General features: G+C 40.0%; 1 protein-coding gene across 3 annotated transcripts in view; it reads left to right on the top strand.

Annotated features, from left to right (window-relative positions):
* Nucleotides 1-19,198, top strand: part of CDCA2 (cell division cycle associated 2) — a 59,657-nt gene extending 40,459 nt beyond the window's left edge. For all 3 annotated transcript variants that reach the window (XM_060178851.1, XM_060178850.1, XM_060178852.1), the window contains 2 exons: nt 14,184-14,355; nt 17,864-19,198. In XM_060178851.1, coding sequence (XP_060034834.1) covers nt 14,184-14,355; nt 17,864-19,026 — 1,335 coding nt within the window. In that variant the 3' untranslated portion in view covers nt 19,027-19,198. The remainder of the gene's footprint in view (nt 1-14,183; nt 14,356-17,863) is intronic.

The raw sequence follows: 19,198 nt of genomic DNA, 5'->3' as shown, positions 1-19,198 counted from the left end.
TGGCGAGAGTGAGAAGTGGTAGTGAAAAACAGAGAGATTAATTGAAGGCCTATCTATGAAACAAATTTCACTAGTTGGCACCTCACCAGCCCCCACCCCCCCATACTGAAGTTCAGAACAGATGTTGCCGTCTAGGTTAAGCCTTCATTCTGGCATTTGAATAGTCCCTCAATCTTGACATGCAGCTCATGCCCTAAAGCAGAGACTAAAGTTGACACTCCCCATCCACATTGCCCTGCAAAACACACGTTTCTAATAATATCCATGCAAGAGAGAGACTTAGTTGGCCTGCAGAGGAAACCTCTATGAATTTATTGAGTCGTTCCTTAAATAATTGTTAGACAGCTGAATAGAACCAAGTACATGAAAGACCAATGTTGACATATGAGGGTGTGGGGGACTGATTCCAGGAAGAAAGGCTATTCAACATCTGGAACAGACCCTTATTAAAAAAAAAAAAAAACTGATATACTTAGATTTGATTAAGTATTATCTGCATGAAACTACAAAGGAGATGCTATAACAAGAAGTCATAGAATATTTGCAGAAATAGAAAATGTAGTTGGATTAGGGAAATAAAAATAAAAGTCTTTTCGAAAATAGAGCTAACAAGAGACAGTCTAATGGTGAAAGGCTAATAGGAAACTAAATAGGATTCTTGGAGAGAACATTAAAAACCTGAATGGAAGCTATTATCAAAATGAAGGATTTCCCATCATTAAAAAAGTAGTCTTCATATTAAAAGGACCACTGGATGCCCAGTCTAGAAAGAAGAAGTGGGGGTTGGGTTAGGCCTTAGACTTGTCACATTGAACTTGGGCATGGGAAATTGAGCAGTAAGAATAATGAGAAAAGTGGGTTTTTCCTATCAAGTAACAAGAATCAGAGTCATGTCAATTTGAGCTTTTTTCCAATTATGGAAAGATAATTCAACAGGACACTGAAAATGTTAAGAAAAACTATTTCAACCCAATACTCTATAGACAGCTAAGTTCAATCCAACATGAAAGAAAGGATAACATTCAGTTACTCGAGGGTTCAAAGTTTTTCTTTGGATATTATTGGAAGAAATTATGTAGTAAGACGGGGCCAGCTAGTGGTGTACCTGATTGAGCGCACATGTTACAGTGCCCAAGGACCCTGGTTCAAGCCCCTGGTCCCCACTTGCAGGGGGAAAATTTCACGAGTGGTGAAGCAGGACTGCAGATGTCTATCTCTCTCTCCCCTCTCCATTTCTGACTATCTCTATCTAATAAATAAAGATAATAATAATAAAAAATTTAAAAAAAATTATGTAGTAAGATGAGGAAGTAAGCTTGAGAATTCAGAGCATAGTAGTATCTAATAGTAGGAAAGCAATATAAGAGAAAACTCATTACACATATTTAGCCAACCTAGTCCAAATTTGAGAATGAGTATCACAGGGAGACCTGGTCTCTATAGAGAAAAGCAGTAAACAAAACAAGCCAAAAACCACTACTATGTTTGAGAAAGAGGACAGTGTGGTAAAAGAGAGAGAAGGGATCGTTAGGAATCACTTCCAACAAAATTCTTTGTAGAAAAGTTTTGGAACAGGGAGTCGGGTGGTGGCACACATGGGTTAAGCACATGTGGCGCAAAGTGCAAGGACCGGCATAAGGATCCCGGTTCGAGCCCCTGGCTCCACACCTGCGGGGGAGTCGCTTCCCAGGCGGTGAAGCAGGTCTGCAGGTGTCTGTCTTTCTCTCCCCCTCTGCCCTCTGTCTTCCCCTCCTCTCTCTATTTCTATCTTTCCTATCCAGCAACGACGACATCAATAACAATAATAACTACAATAAAACAATAAGGGTGACAAAAGGGAAGAAATAAAAAAATATTTTTAAAAAAGAAAGAAAAGTTTTGGAACAAATATGAAGCAAATTTTTGACTAGTGTGGCTTATCTCTTAACTCTAGATTAAAAGAAAAATATAACTTAAGGCACGTGATAACTCTATCTCTGACTAAAGCATAAAAATGTCTATACAGCCGTGATGTTTTCAGCTAAAGTCAAAACAAATGAATTCTTGTGTGATGCTAAGTAAAAGGTAGCTGATAACAAGAGGGGGAAAGTTGGTAGAAAAGACAGAAACATAAATGTTGTGCTGAGAGTGATATAGTTAAAATTACAGGCTCTGGAGTCAAATGGTAGCTTCTAAATCCTAGCTTGACCATTTCCTAACAGTGGAAATTTGGGGCAAGATCCTTAATTTTAAAATGGATGCAGTAGGGGCAGGTAGATAGCAAGGAAACTCGTTCCTGAGGCTCTGAAGTACTAGGTTCAGTCCCCTTCACATGCCGGAACTGAGCAGTACTCTGGTTTAAAAAAAAAAGGATCTAGGGAGTTGGGCTGTAGTGCAGCAGGTTAAGTGCAGGTGGCACAAAGCTCAAGGACCGGGTAAGGACCCCAGTTCAAGCCCCCAGCTCCCCACCTATAAGGGAGTCACTTAACAAGTGGTAGAGCAGGTCTGTAGGTGTCTATCTTTCTCTCCCCCTCTCTGTCTTCCCCTCCTCTCTCCATTTCTCTCTGTCCTATCCAACAACAACGATATTAGTAATGACTACAACAATAAAACAGCAAGGGCAACAAAAGGGAATAAATATTAAAAAAAAAGGATATAGTAATAGTACTTTCAAGTTTACTGTGAGTAGTAAATAAGTCAAACCCATGCAAAACTCAAAACAGTGCCTGGCCTTTGTGAATGCACTCAGACTTACCTAATTGCCTCTTATAAATTAGGGGTTAAAGAGATAAATTTTGCAAGTTGGTGAAAAGAACTAGACAAGTAAATTCAAGGACAAGTAACTGATCAAAACTAACCTAAGAAACAGATTTTTAGTCTAAGTGAGCAGTGATCTCTCTATCAGTTGTGGTAGGTGTCCATAGACCTCTATATTGCACTCAGGATTTGATAAAAATTATGTGTCATTGTCCTCAGTGTTCTTACCACATATGCAGAAATGCTAACCCGCAACTTTATGATGCGATGGATATGTTTGTTACCTTGGTTGTGACCATGATTCTGTAGTGTGTGTGCGCATGTGTGTGTCCGCAGTTGGGGAGAGTGGGGTTTCAAACCCTGGTTGTTGAGCTAGGTAATGTGTATGCTTAGCCAGGTATGCCACTGCTCGGCCCCCTTAGATGCCATTTCTTAACCTTTCAGATTAGCAGAAACCCCCAAATTTGAGGAAATTCTCTGTTAATGACATTAGATGGCAAACAGTTTTGGTCATACAGATCCTTATAAAAGGCAATTTGGCACTATTGTGCCACATACTCATTTACTTTTTTGACCCTGAAGTTCCATTTTTAAGAATCTAATTCAATGATCCTGTGACAAAAGTTCTGAAAGATGTGTACAAAGCTATTTATTGTAACACTCATTATAATTCAGAAAATTAAAAAGCAAAGCAAGTGTTCCATCATCATGAGACTGGTCGGTTAAAAAGTATGTTCATAAAGTGTGTGTTTTTTAACTACAGATCAGTAAGTATTCCAGATACTTTCCAAAATGGAATGAGGCCAGGATGTATTCATTGTTGGTGAAAGAAGAGTTGTGAAATGCCCTGCATGTCATGGGCTGAATTGTTCCCTCACTTCATATGTTGAAGCCCTTGACATCATGTGCCTTAGAATGTGGCTATATTTGTAGCTGGGGCCCTTACAGTTATGATTACATGATTAAAAAGAGGCTGTTAGGATGAGCTGTAGGCTGGTCTGGCTGGTGTCTGTGTAAGAGGAAATTTAGACATAAAAGGGACATTAAGAATGCACATGGTGGGGGGGGGGTCGGTGATGGCGATAGCACAACAGGTTAAGTGCACATTGCACAAAGTGCAAGGACCAACATAAGGATCCCGGTTCGAGCCCCCAGCTCTCCACCTCCTGGGGGTTGCTTCACAGGCAGTGAAGCAGGTCTGCAGGTGTCTGTCTTTCTCTCCCCTCCCTGTCTTCCTCTCCCCTCTCCATTTCTCTCTGTCCTATTCAACAACAACGACATCAGTAACAACAGTGATAATAATAACCACAACGACATTATAAAACAAGGGCTACAAAAGGGGAAAAATTAACCTCTGGGAGCAGTGGATTTGTGGTGCAGGCACCGAGCCCCAGCAATAACCCTGGAGGCAGAAAAAAAAATGCCCATGGGGAGAAGAGGAGGTGGCAGGAACGCCTTGATCTCAGACTCCCAGTCCTCAGATCTGTGGGCAAGTAAATACTGCTTGGGTTGGAAAGATGGCGCTAGCAGCTAGAGCATTCATCTGTGTGCCTGAAGCCCCAGAGGCGACATATTTAGTCCCCAGTCCACCTTATGACAGAACTGGACAGTTCTCAGGTTCTCTCATAACAAATAGACAAACTTTAAAAAAGAACAAAGAGTTCCGTATCCCATCCCCTTCACCATGTTTGGTCATCTCCATCAGGAACAACATTTAAGAACTCATTTTCTTGGGACCAGGTGGTGGTGCACCTGGTGGAGTGCACACATTATAGTGTGCAAGGTCCCAGGTTCAAGCCCCCTGGTCCCCACCTGCAGGGGGTAAGTTTCACAAGTGGTGAAGCAGGGTTCCAAGTGTCTGTCTCTCTCTCTTTTCCCCCTTCCCTCTCAATTTTTGTCTGTCTCTATACAATAATAAATAAATAAATAAGATAATAATAATTTTCTTAAATTAGGCTGAAAAGCAGTTAGGTGGACTGGGGTACCAACATAATGGTTTTGCAAAAAGACTTTTCATGCTTGAGGCTCTGAGCTCTAGAGCAAGGTCACTCCTCAGTACCATCATCATAAGTTAAAGTTGAGCAGTGCTCTGGTTATAAATAAATAGTCAGGTGGTGGCATAGCGGGCTAAGTGCACATGGTGCAAAGCGCAAAGACTGCTGTGAGGATCCCGGTTCGAGCCCCTGGCTCCCCACCTGCAAGGGAGTCAACTTCACAAGCAAGCGGTGAAGCAGGTCTTCAGGTGTCTATCTTTCTCTCCCCCTCTCTGTCTTCCCCTCTTCTCTCCATTTCTCTCTGTCCTATCCAACAACGACATCAATAATAACTACAACAATAAAACAAGGGCAACAAAAAGTGAAAATAAATATAAATAAATAAATATTTTAAAAACACAGTAAGCATGCCTAGGATAGTATTTCTTATAGGTGTTCACTAAAAGGGACCAGGGCCTTGTTGGGGGGAATTAACTTTTCTGATGTACAGCCACTGATGGAGGAAATGAGCTTACGGTTTAACCAATTAACAAGAAAGACAGAATAAAAATCTACGGCAGGACATAAATACCATCCTGGAATGAGTTCTGACTAAAGATGGGACAGTGTGACCAGAAATACTGATTGCAGTGGCTTGACGCATACACGCCAAGGAGTGGCAATATGCCCATCTGGGTTAGTGCACCTGCTTTGTCTCGTACCAGACCAAGGTTCAAGCCTGGCCCACCCCCCCCCCACTGGATGAGGCTTCAGTGCTGTGGTCTCTTTTCTGAAAGAAAATCAGCCTGGAGTGGTGAAGCCCTTGCAACAATTAAAATAAATGAATAAGTTAATTACATTTTAAAAGCATGCCAAGTTTATAATCAAAACCACAGAATTTAAAGGCCTTCTTAGAAGCTGTCTAGGACAACACATCATTTTTCTCAAAGCTGAAAAAAAAAAAAAACCACAATCTAAACTCCAGTTCAGGTAAACAAATAGATGCAAGGAAAGGTTTTTTTGTTTTTTGTTTTTAAGAAGAATTTTAGCTAATACGTTCAAAAGACAAAGATGCATGGGGGTTGTGCAAAGCGTGTGGAGCAGAATAGATCCCTATGCTAGAACCCAAATTTGAGTCCTGCCACCTCATGAGAGCACCATGCAGTTGGGAAGCTTCAGGAACAATAGAGCAGTGCTATACTGTCTCCTCTCTCTCCCTCTTTCGTCCTCTCTGTTAGGAGAGAAAAAGTGCATGTTTGTGAAAGCTATTAAAATGCTCTGCGTAGGAGGCTGATAGGAGCTTATGGCTGGACCAGACTCTAGCCCTGAGTCTACTGTCAGTCATGATGTCACAGGAGAAAATTCTGGATCTCCTGACACAAAAAGTACATCACAGCCATTCATGAAAACCTTGTTAAATAAAAATAATAGTCATTATTATCTAGTTCTAGCAACTGATTGGTATAAGAAATACAGAGGATACAAGGAATTATACACCATGATTGAAGTCTACCAAATCCAGAATTTTTTTATTCTGGAGCATAGGTACCTGAACTTATTCTCCAGATAAATAACAAAGGGACAAAGATCTGTATGAAGACCTTGTTGGAATCTTGATTTGAACGTTGTGAAAGGACATTGGTGGGCCAATTGGGATATTTGAACTCTGGACAAATATTAAGATTCTTGTTGTATGTTTAAACCTTTTTTTTTTTTTTAACCTTAAAGGTAGAGTTGCTATTTGTAAGAATTACTCAACTTCCCTTTATAGCTTTTTCCCAGTGTTCACCAGTGGTAGTGTTTTGTGAATTATCTTACAGTATCATAATAATGCATTAATATACTGACAAGAGACCACTTCTATCACCCCAGGGATCTTTCCTGGCTCTCGTTTGTAGCTAGGTTCATTTCCAACCTTTGCCTTACTTTAACTCCTGCCAGTCAATCTGGTCTCCATTTCTTTAATTTTCTCATTTCAAGAATGGAATCTAAATGACTTCACGCCATTTGTAGCCTTTTTGGACTGGAGTTTTCGCTCAGCATACTTCTCTGGAGATGTTTCCCTTCGCTGTCTTAGGAGGTCTTTGTCAGGCAGAGTAGTATTTGTAGCTAATATAAAAAGAAATAATCATTTTGTGGTGTAACCATCTATCAAATTATTATGCCTGGGGTCAGGTCATGGCACACCTGGTTGAATGCAAATGTTACAGTGTGCAAGGATCCAAGTTCAAGCCTCCAGTCCTCACCTGCAGGGGGAAAGTTTGCAGTCAGTGAAGCAGTACTGCAGGTGCATCTCTCTCCCTCTCTTAACTCCCCCTTCCCTCTCAGTTTCTCTTTCTATCAAATAAATTAAAAAAAAAATTATTGGCTATCATAAACTCTGACAATGTTACATGTCAATTATATCTCGAGAGATGGAGAAATGAATAAAATATTGCAAAAGAGGGGAAAAAAATTAACAAATAAAGGGTGGTGGCACAACCAATTAAACACAGACTTTATCATGCACTAAGATCTGGGTTCAAGCCTCCAGTCTCTACCCGCAGAGGGGAAGCTTCATGAGTGGTAAAGTAAGCAGGTTAGTCTGTCTGTCTGTCTGTCTTTCTATCTATCTATATTTCCCTTCCCCTGCCCTCTCAATTTCTGTCTGTTCTATCAAAGAAAAAAAGAAAAATCAAATGCCTGCTAACTGTGTAATTTAGAGATACTAAGTTTTCCATTGAAACTATATGGTGCTTGGCATCTTCTTTAACCTGAGGGGAGGGAGTAATAAATGAGTCATAATTTTTGTATAAGTCTAGAAACTGGTTGATTGGAACATGGGATGTTCAGTATACTATTTACTCTTTTTAAACTTGAGTGTTTAAAATTTTTCACTATAAGTTAAAAATATACTGTGAATCTCTTATTTAGACAGAAAAAACTAGTTACAAAACTAGTATTAGATTGGGGAACTAGTATAGTGGTCATGTAAAAGACTTTCATGCTTGAGCCTCCAAGGTCCCTGGTCCAATATCCGGCATTACTGAAGCCAGAGATGAAAACAAACAAGCAAACAAAGAAAGAATTAAGAATCTTAACTAATGAATAAGCATCAATGATAGGAAAGTATATGCTGTCCATTGTGAACTTGTCCTCTACTTTATGTTGCCATGTATGGGAATTATTTTAAAATACTTTGCAATTTGTTTTAATTGTGTAAATTAAAGATATGCATTTACAGGAGTTGGGTGGTAGTGTAGCGGGTTAAGCGCACGTGTCGTAAAGCCCCTGTTCGAACCCCTGGCTTCCCACCTGCAGGGCAGTCACTTCACAGGCTGTGAAGCAGGTCTGTAGGTGTCTGTCTTTTTCTTTCCCTCTCTGTGTCCCCTTCCTCTCTCCATTTCTCTCTGTCCTGTCCAACAACAATAATAACTACAACAATAAAACAAGAGCAACGAAAGGGAATAAGTAAGTAATTTTAAAAAATAGATACGTATTTACTTAGTTTCATGACCTCCTTCATTGTGTGAGAAGAAATAACAGTAATTCTAGAGTAAGTGGAAACTCTTTATGGTGAATATCTGCAGTTTTCTGCCCTTTGTCTACTCCAAGTCATGTAACAACCATTTCTTTCTTAAAAAAAAAGTTATTAGTGATTTATAAAATTATGAGATAACAGTGGTATAATTCTACACTGTTCCCACCACCAGTTCTGTGTTCTCATTCCCTCCATTGGAAACCACAGTAGTTCTCCCAAGGTCACAAATGGGGCTTAACTATCATTACTCTAACTGTTATCTCTCTCTATATAACTATATATACTTGCCCATTTTTTTCTATGATCCTACCTTCTTTTTCTAATTCACACCTACACCTATTACTGCTTCTGAATCTTTTTCCCTTTTCTCTCTCCAAGTCCTGATAGAATTGGAGTTCAAAGCCTTCTGGTTATCTTCCCCTAACATTCCTCCTCCTCTGCCCTCCCTGCCCCCCCCCCCCCCCAGTATATATCAAAATTCTTTATGGGATGCAGAAGGTGGAAGGTCTGGCTTCTGTAATTGGTTCTTTGCTGCACTTGAGCACTGGCAAGTTGATTCATGTCTGTAGCTGAAACAGCCGTTTCTTGAGCACATGACTCTTATCAAATTCCATTCATCTGTGGCTTCATCAATTTGTCGCAGTGTAAGCAAGATTATTTGAGCACATTCTAATTTAGTTTACGGTTCTAGCCTTTGCAGATGAAGCCTTTTCATGAATAAGATCAGCATTGCCAGATGTAGTTTGAGATCTACAGGCAGATCATAGGTTTAGTTATCTAAGTCAAAGTGTACCTCTTTTGCTTTTACATTCACTCATTTATTCATACACTTAATTCCTTTGTTGAATAGCCACTATTTCAGTTAAGGTTGTGTGTTCTGGGGTCCTTTGATGTAATGAGATAACAGGTATAATTCCACAGTGTTCCCACCATCAGGGTTCTGTGTCCCCGTTCCTTACTGCAGTAGTTCTTCCAAGGTCACAGGTATGGGTTGACTATTACTTCTTTTTTATTATTATTATTTTTTTAATTAGTGCCATCCAAGATGGGGTGAAGAAGGTGAAATCACCATTTTTAATAGTTGAGTAGTATTCCATTGTGTATATAGACCACAATGTTCTCAGCCACTCATCTGTTGTTGGACACTGGGGTTGCTTCCAGGTTTTGGCTGTTACAAATTGTGCTGTTAAGAGCATAGGTATACACAGATCTTTTTGGATGCGTATGTTTGGTTCCTTAGGATATATCCCCAGGAGAGGAATACTATTGTTTCTATAAGTATATTTATATGTATTTGTAAACCTGCTGGAAAGGTTTCTTTTTCTTACATAGGAATCAGAGACTGTTTTACTTGTTATAATTTCATGACATCTACTGTGCCCAGTAATAGTAAGAGCATGATTTGACATTAAAAATATTTTCTCTCATACCAATTCTGAAATAGGAAGAAATCTGAAAGAACAAGAAGAGATAACATATAACCTTTAGAGTCAAACCCTATTTTAACCATTTCATATATTAACTCAATACCATAGTTTTCCTTTTAAATATTTTAATTTGATAGGACAGAGAGAAATTTAGAGGGAAGACAGAGAAGGAGAGAGAAAGGGGGGCTCAGGCATTGGTGCATCCAGTTAAGCAAACATAGAACTATATGCAAGGACCTGGGATCAAGCCCCTACTCCCCACATGCATGCAGGGAGGGATGCTTCACAAACAGTGAAGCAGGTCTCCAGATGTCTGTCTTTCTCTGTCCCTTTCCACCCTGCCCTTTTCTCAATTTCTCTCTGTCCTATCAAATAAAATAAGGGGAAAAAAATGGCCACCGGAAGCGATGGATTAGTAATCCTGGCACTGACCCCCAGTAATAACCCTGATGGCAGAGAGGGAGAGAGAGAGAGATATTCACTGCTTAGGAAGCTCTCCTCCTTCAGATAGGGACCTGGGGTTTGAGCCTGGGACCTTGCTTATGGGAAGAGATGTGCACAACTGGGTGCACCACTGCCTGGCCCCTTAATACCACAGTTTTCTATCGTGTATTATTGAGATCCTCATTTGATAAATATATAATAAATATCTTCAGTTATGAAGCTTGTTAGTTAACCTAAACAGGTCTTTAATGGGGTAGGTCGGACACCAATTGTTTTTCTTTTGCAACTCATCAATGGAACCCAGCTTCAGATTTTTCCTTATGGTTCAGGAGGTAGCCTAGGGGATAAAGCATTGGACTTTCAAGCATGAAGTTCTCAGTTCAATCTCTGGCAGCACATGTACCAAAGTGATGTCTGGTCCTTTCTCTTTCTCCTCTGATCTTTCTCATTGATAAGTAAATAAATTTTTTTTTTAAAAGTATTTTTTTTCTGATATTTAACTCTTTTTTTTAATATTTATTTTATTTATTTATTCCCTTTTGTTGCCCTTGTTTTATTGTTGTAGTTATTATTGTTGTTGTCGTTGTTGGATAGGACAGAGAGAAATGGAGAGAGGAGGGGAAGACAGAGAGGAGGAGAGAAAGATAGACACCTGCAGACCTGCTTCACCGCCTGTGAAGCGACTCCCCTGCAGGTGGGGAGCCGGGGTTTGAACCGGGATCCTTACGCCGGTCCTTGTGCTTTGCGCCACCTGCGCTTAACCCGCTGCGCTATAGCCCAACTCCCGAGATTTTTCTTTTGGTTCCCACATCCACTGACCGAGTTGTCATTTCTCACAACTATTCCATGGAATGTCAGCAGATGTTCTATGAAAAAAAAAAAAAATCAAAAAATCTTTATGCTAGTACTTTCTTAATATATAGAGATACTGTTTATACTAAGGAGTTCTCAGAGAATTTAGTGTTAATTGTATACTGTAAATCACCAAGAGGAACATTTTTTCTGTTCTAAAATAATTTTTCCATGGAATGTTTTGTTACTTCAGGATATCATATAGATCTCATGGACATGCCGTTCTGTGCCATTTCTGTATTCTTGAATGCCATCTACTCTTTTCACACCATTATTTTCACCCAAATGTTCTATGCTGTCAACCCAAACGACTTTTCCTAAATGGAAAAGCAAGCATTGTCACTCCGAGTCACCATGCAGTGAGCTCTTCTTCATTTCAGTCATATTCATTGCATGCACCAGCCCTGCTTCTTTTTTTAAATATATTTTTTATTTTTTATATTTATTTATTTCCCCTTTTGTTGCCCTTGTTGTTTTTTTATTGTTGTAGTTACTATTGCTGTTGTTCTTGTCATTGTTGGAGAGGACAGAGAGAAATGGAGAGAGAGGGGGAGAGAAAGATAGACACCTGCAGACCTACTTCATTCACCACCTGTGAAGCGACTCCCCTGCAAGTGGGAGCCGGGGGCTCGAATCATGATCCTTAACGCCAGTCCTTGCGCTTTGTGCCATGTGCATTTAACCCACTGCGCTACCGCCCGACTCCCATTAGTCCTGCTTCTTACCTTAGCTTGTGTCCTAGGTAAGACCAGCAGGCACATGTGTCTTCTTGGAGCTCAGCCTCTTGTGTACTACTCCACTGAGAGTCTTTGCATGTACTTTTCCCTCCCCTTTGAAAAAACTCCTGCCACAACTGACCAAAACAATCAACACCCATGTTCAGCAGGGAAGCAATTACAGAAGCCAGACCTTCCACCCTCTGCAACCCACAATGACCCTGGATCCATACTCCCAGAGAGATATAGAATGGGAAGGCTATCTGGAGAGGGGATGGGATATGGAGATCGGGTTATGGGAATTGTGCGGAATTGTACCCCTCTTATTCTATGGTTTTGTTAATGTCTCATTTCTTAAAAAAAAAGAAAATTGCACGATTAAAAAAAAAATTAAAGATTTTACGTGGTCGTTGTCACCTGTGATGAACACCTCCAGTAGGCCAGTTAGCTATCTATGCAGCCCATGGAAAGTCTGTCTTGGGATGTGTATAGTGTAATGATTCACCACTAGACTGTTGAGATCATTGAGTACCACATACTGTTCGCTTTTATGTCATTCCTAGCAAGCTATTACCTGCACGGAGCCGTTTGTCAGAAAATGTTGGGAAGAGTTCCATGTTCTGGAAGCATTAATTATAAATATAGCATTAATTAATAAATATATTAATTATAAATATTATAAATATGTTCCTTGGGAGTCGGGCGGTAGCACAACAGGTTAAGCACATGTGGCACAAAGCGTGAGGACAGGCACAAGGATCCTGGTTTGAGTCCCCGGCTCCCCACCTGCAGGGTAGTCGCTTCACAGGTGGTGAAGCAGGTCAGCAGGTGTCTATCTTTCTCTCCTCCTCTCTGTCTTCCCTTCCTCTCTCCATTTCTCTCTGTCCTATCCAACAATGACTACAACAATAAAACAACAAGGGCAACAAAAGGGAATAAATAAATATTAAAAGAATAAAAAAAATAAATATATTCCTTATGTTGACCTCAAGCCTGGGTCTCTATGGTGTTACCACATCGAATGTGCTTCATCCATTTTATTCTTACAATACGGTATCTGAGTTTCCCTTTCCTTTAATTTTTTTTTTTACATTTTTAAAAATATTTTTATTTACTTATTACTGGACAGAGACAGACAAATTGAGAGGGGAATAGGAGATAGAGAGGGAAAGAGACAGAGAGATACCTGCAGCCCTGCTTCACCACTCGTGAAACTTTCCCTCTGTAAGTGGGGACCAGGGGCTTGAACACTGTATAGTCCTTGCACACTGTAATGTGAACATTTAACCAGGTGTGCCACCACCTGGCCCCTTTTTACATTTTATTGATTGTAATCAGTTATAGAGAGAAGATACACACACGCGCGCGCACACACACGCACACATGCACACACAGCAGGGCACTGCTTAGCTCTGGCTTGTGGTACAGGGAATTATACCTGGGGACTGGGAGTCTCAGGCATGAAAGTCTTTTGCATAACTATTATGCTGTCTCCCTAATCCCTCTCTAAGTCTTTTATTTATAAAACATTTTTAAAGCATATATCATTAGTTCTTAGTTGCTGATAAGTCCGTCAGAATTGAATTAATACTTTGTAATTTAATTTTTAAAAATCTACATTTTCCATCAGTTATTGCCAAGCTGTTGTTTCTCATCTTTAAAATCCATTCACTTTAATATTGATTAAATCTTTTGCTTAAAGCTAAGGGAATTATATGTTCTTTTCACATTTTATGTACATACCAATTATTTCTTCCTCCAGATCTATGAATAAAAAAATCTCCCATCTCTTCCTTTATAACTTAATCCTGAGTCATCTGAACTACATCCTATTACAAGTATCTCGTTTATTTTAAATAAACTTTTATTGAGGTGATTGTTGTATAACATCACATCTTTATTTAAAACTCCATAAGTATATCTCAAGATAGTCTAGCTCTACAAGCATATGATTTCTTAATCACTTTTTTTGGCAAATAAATACTTCGTGGAAGCCTAGACCATAACCTTAATACTTGGAAGTTGAGTTCTGCTTCGTATATAACTTGACTTTGTATAGCCTACATCGTTCCCAACCCTTGACGGAAATTCTTCAGATTTTAAATGGCATCATAAGCTGGTTTTAAGTTTTCCTGTAAACTTTGGTTAAATGGTGAACACTGGGGAGTTGGGCGGTAGTGCAGTGGGCTAAGCGCATGTGGCGTGTAAAGCGCACGTGGAGTGAAGATCCCGGTTCGAGCCCCGGCTCCCCACCTGCAGGGGAGTCGCTTCACAGGCGGTGAAGCAGGTCTGCAGGTGTCTATCTTTCTCTCCCCCTCTCTGTCTTCCCCTCCTCTCTCCATCTCTCTCTATCCTATGCAGCAACAACGGCATCAATAACAACAACAATAATAACTACAGCAACAACAAAAAACAACAAGGACAACAAAAGGGAAAATAAAAAAATAATAAAAAGGTGAACACTGAAAATATACCGTACCCTTTTCATTTACAGTGTTGTAATATGTCTTCTCAGGTTTTAAAAACTGGCAGAAAGAAGAAAGGAAGAGGAAAGAAAGCTGTCCAGAAGTCTCTGTATGGGGAACGAGAGATTGCTTCTAAGAAGCCACTCCTGAGTCCCATTCCTGAACTGCCTGAGTTCTCTGAGCTGACACCCTCAGTCCCAGGCACCCAAAGCACCTGCTTAGGTATCTTTCTTCTGTTATTTACATTTATCTCTTCACCTCATCCCTTTACTGCTCTTTCACTGTCTTTCTCTTCTCTCTTCTCCATTCATTATACAAAGAGGACATACATGGAAACATCAGGAGTTCCTCTCATTATCATAGGGATTTTAAATGAAAGTATCAGCAGAACCACTGAGGAAAGAGCTTGCGTATAATTTTAGGGGAAATTCCTTCCCTTTCATCCCATCCCCCTCCCTTTTTAAATTATCTTTATTTACTGGATAGAGACAGCGAGAAATTAAGAGCGAAGGGGGTGATAGAGGAGAGAAAGAGAGACATCTGCAACACTGCTTCACCACTTGCAAAGCTTTCCCCCTGCAGGTGGGGATTGGGAGCTTGAATAGGTCCTTGTATACTGTAACGTGAGCTCAACCAGGTGCACCACCACCTGCCTCCCCCCTTTTTTCTTTCTAAGCATTTTGTTAAAGCAAAAATGAGTACTACTATTTGGTGGTTTAACCCTTTATTAAAAGTGAGCAAGCTTGGTGACACAGGAATAAATATATTGGGGGTCGGGCAGTAGCACAGCAGCTTTAGCGCATGTGGCTTGAAGCACAAGGACCAGCATAAGGATCCCGGTTCTACCCCGGCTCCCCACCTCCCCACCTGCGGGGGAGTCACTTCACAGGTGGTGAAGCAGGTCTGCAGGTGTCTGTCTTTCTCTTCCCTTCTCTGTCTTCCCCTCTTCTCTCTGTTTCTCTCTGTCCTATCCAACAACGACAACATTAATAACAACAACAATAATAACTACAACAACAATTAAAAAAAAAGAGCAACAAAAGGAGGAGAAAAAAAAGGAAAAACATTCTAAAAACAAAATCTTTAAAAATATATATATCCTCTATGAATTAAGGACAAAATTATACTCGTTTCAAGTAGCTATGGTGCTACTAAACATCTTCTAGAAATAATATAAGTTGAACTTGATTATCATGAAAGCTTTTTTTAAGTGAAGATTAAATCTATTGGTATCCTTAGTAGATAGAAAAACTGGCTTTGAATTACATCAGCCTTATAATGCCTATGCTTTAAATTGAGTAAATCATGCTGCAAATAATAAGATCATGTAGCCATTTGGCACACATTACTTTTGTATAAAATTATTTTATAAATAGCCTTTGTCAGTCATTGCATATTTATAGCCTGCGTGCCACTAGCAACAACATCCTGTCTAGGATTTATGGCCTATCCAGGGGTGACTATTATGCATGTTACTGTCTATAGTCTTTTAAAAAAATATTTATTTATTTATTTATTGGATAGAGACAGCCAGAAATCGAGAGGGTAGGGGAGATAGAGAGGGAGAGAGAAAGACACCTGTAGCCCTGCTTTACCATTTGCAAAGCTTTCCCTCTGCAGGTGGGCACTGGGGCCTCAAACCCGGGTCCTTGAACACTGTAACATGTGCACTCAACCAGGTGCACCATGACCCAGTCCCCTGTCTATAATAGACTTCTGTACTTGAGAAAAGCACAGAGGTTTAAGTACACACAACCATCCCCCATTGTCACACACAGGCTTCTCCAGCCCCAAGGTACTGGCAGGGCTGACACTCCTGCCTTAAATGCTTCCTTCTTGTGTGTCTTAGATCAGGAACCCCCCCCCCCCACACACACACACACAAACACACACACTCACTCATTTCTAAATCTGGTTTAGTGTTCCTTATCCTTTTAGACTTAGCTGTGCTCTGGCAGCTTTTTCAGGAAAACTCTTCATTTGCATTACACCTTTGCCATGGGTTATAATGATTTCATGTCCTTCCCTTGCAAATTGCAGTCCCCCGAGATTTAGTTAAATTTTATTTTCTTTTTCATCACCCTAGTTCCTAACACTTTTTCCAAACAAAGGTAATTTAAACAGTGATTTAGTCCATATTTCCTACAAGTTTTTTCTCTCTCTCTCTTTTTTTTTTTTTTTTTTATTGGAGAGAGTTGGGGAAGATGGGGAGAGAAAGACACCTGCAGACCTACTTCACAGCCTGTGAAATGACTCCCCTGCAGGTGGGGAGCAGGAGACTTGAACCAGGATCCTTACACTGGTCCTATACTTCGCGCCACATGCACTTAACCTGTCGTGCTACCGCCGGACCCCCGAGTTGTTTTCTCTATAAAAACATCTGGAGCACTTTTTTGTGTATGGTCAGTGATATCACTTGCTACGAAAGCTTAAAGCTCTTTCGCTTTTCTTTTTTTCTTTTCATCCTTTCCTTCCACCCTCCTTGTTCCCACCTCTTACTTTCTCTAACTTTCTTCATTCTTCCTCCCTTTCTTCTCTACTATGTTACTTTCATGAAAAAAGACAAAGATGAGGTTTTTTTTTTTAAGTTGTATAAAGAACCCAACTGACACATGAATTGACACTGAGTGGGTCCTATTCTATGTTATTCTCTTCACATGACATGATTTTAAGTACACAAATTATGATCATACATCTTTTTACACTTAAACATGGATTTTTGATTTTGTGGCCTACTTTTATTTTTATATCTTTCAAGGTTTTTTTTTTTGTTGTTGTTGTTTTTATATGAATGTATTTATTGGATAGAAACAGAGAAATACAAAGGGCAGGGGAAGTAGGCAGAGAAAGAGATAACCTATAGACATGCTTCACTTGTGAAGCTTGCTCCCTGTAGGTGGGGGCCAGGGGCTTGAACCTAGGGCCTTATGCATGGTAACGTGTGCACATAGCTCAGTCCCTTATGACTTTCAATTTTGATTTTCTTTTAAACATTTTGAGAGAGCATCTAATCATCCTGAGAATTAGAACTCAGAAAAACTGAATCTATTTCAGCTGCATTACATGTGAACTTTAGAAACTTAATCATTTTTTTCCCCTGTGATGGGACACCATGTACTATAAACTGATAGACTTCATGTGGCATATCTTCTTGATGAAGAAATTTTAGAGATTGAGGCAGAAGGAAGAGATTTTCAGAATATTGAAATAACCGTGACTCAGCTTGAGAGCACAGTGTAGCTTATGTTGATTTAACTCAGGCCATGAGACCTGAGTGTGTGTGTGGACTTAGCCAATCCCCTAACTCCCTCCCACCCCCCAAAGGCCAAGTTTTCCCTCCTCCATTTTAGGGGACACAGCAAAGTTGCAGAAGCAAACATGTTTTCAATAATTCTTTTGGGAGGTACTCGGCGATGTGATTACTGTATGCTACCTGATCTTTTAGTGTGGAAAGTATTATAATAGAGGTAGTAATTTAAATTTAAGTAAACTTCTCCTTTCCATGGTCCAAGTTATTTGTGTTATTCATGCATTAAATTTTTATTTCCTTGTGAGTTTGGGGAAAAGAATAACATGACAGGTGAGGCAATACTTAGTTTGACATTTATAAATCTGTTCCTGTTTAAATAAAAGTTTAAAATAAAGAACACAACAGGGCCACTTTAATTTGTTGAAGTTCTTTTCCACTGCTAATTTTTAATTAAATCCATCCTTATTTCCATGCCCATAGATAACGTCAACTCAGATAGTGAGCTTGAAGAAGGAAACATTACTGAAAGAAAGAATCTTTGGCCAGAGAGCCCAGATTTACAGCTATACCAAGGCTTTACTGAATGTGATGTGTCTGAGGCCTGTAGTCTCTGCATAAAAAGTTCCTCTTCCTCTTCTACCTCTACTTCTGATCAAGACACACATATAAATGCTAAAAAAGTTTATGAAAATCAAAAGCTTCCAAAAGCTGAAATCAAATTGGAAAGTGAAAACGAAGTAGAAACAGGGACTGAAAAAGAAAGCAATGCTATTTCTTGTAATTCTGTGATGGCACCACACACTGTTGCGTACGACCCCAAACCTGATTATCTCAGGGAGTCCCAAGAATTCTCTGCTACTGGTCAACTTGTGAAAAACCTTCTTCAAAGATCAGAAGGTATCAATGTAAGATGTAAGGAAAAGGTTGATATCTTAGGATCTCGAGAAGAAAAGCTGCAGGCCAGGCATTCCATGCCCAACTCACTAAAAGAAAATGATTGTTCAGATGGTGTCTTAATTAGTAGTATAAAGGAAAGTCAAAGTGAGGATTTGGGAAAAGCAGCCACAGAAAATAGTAGTGGAGTAAGTAGTAGAGAAAGGAAACAGAGAAGGCGTTCCATGTGTCATCCTGATACTCAGAGAATACATTTGGATAAAAGTGGAAATCGGCAGTCTTCTGTGAGCAGCTCCATAGAAAACGGTTTAGAAAATTGTGACCTGTACAGAGACTTATCTGACGCCATCGAGCAGACTTTCCAGAGAACAAACCGTGAGACCAAAGTCAGACGGAGCACTAGGCTGCAGAAAGATCTGGAAAATGAAGGGCTTGTGTGGATTTCACTGCCATTCTCTTCTGCTTCCTGCACTGCTCCCCAGAACAAAAGGAGAACAATATGTGCATTTGACCACAAAGGGATGGAAAGTCTATCCCCCAGAAAAGAAATGGTGTCCTCTAAACAAACAGCCCGAGTGCCCCCCTCCATCCCAGGTAAAGAGAACAATAAAGGTAAAAAGAACAGGGAGGGTTTTGCTGCCGCTTCATCTAGTGTGCCTGGCAGGAGGAGGAGAAGCTTCTGTACATCTACGCTTGCCAACACGAGAAATCCCACTCGGTCACAGCCCTCGAAAGAAGAACCTTTCTGAAGCAGAGGGCGAAAACCCTCTTGAGGACCCACCCAGCAGAGATCTAAAGCAGGAACTGTTGTCTCTTGGCAGAACACTTGGCCATGTGGAAGATACATTCATTCTAGTTTCCATCCTTTGTTCAACCTCAGTGTTTTCAAAGTTTCAAATAAAACCATTTGAGTTGAACCTA

This window comes from Erinaceus europaeus, chromosome 19 (genome assembly GCF_950295315.1).
Source record: "Erinaceus europaeus chromosome 19, mEriEur2.1, whole genome shotgun sequence".
NCBI lineage: Eukaryota > Metazoa > Chordata > Mammalia > Eulipotyphla > Erinaceidae > Erinaceus > Erinaceus europaeus.
This window is presented reverse-complemented; position numbering and strand designations above follow the sequence as displayed.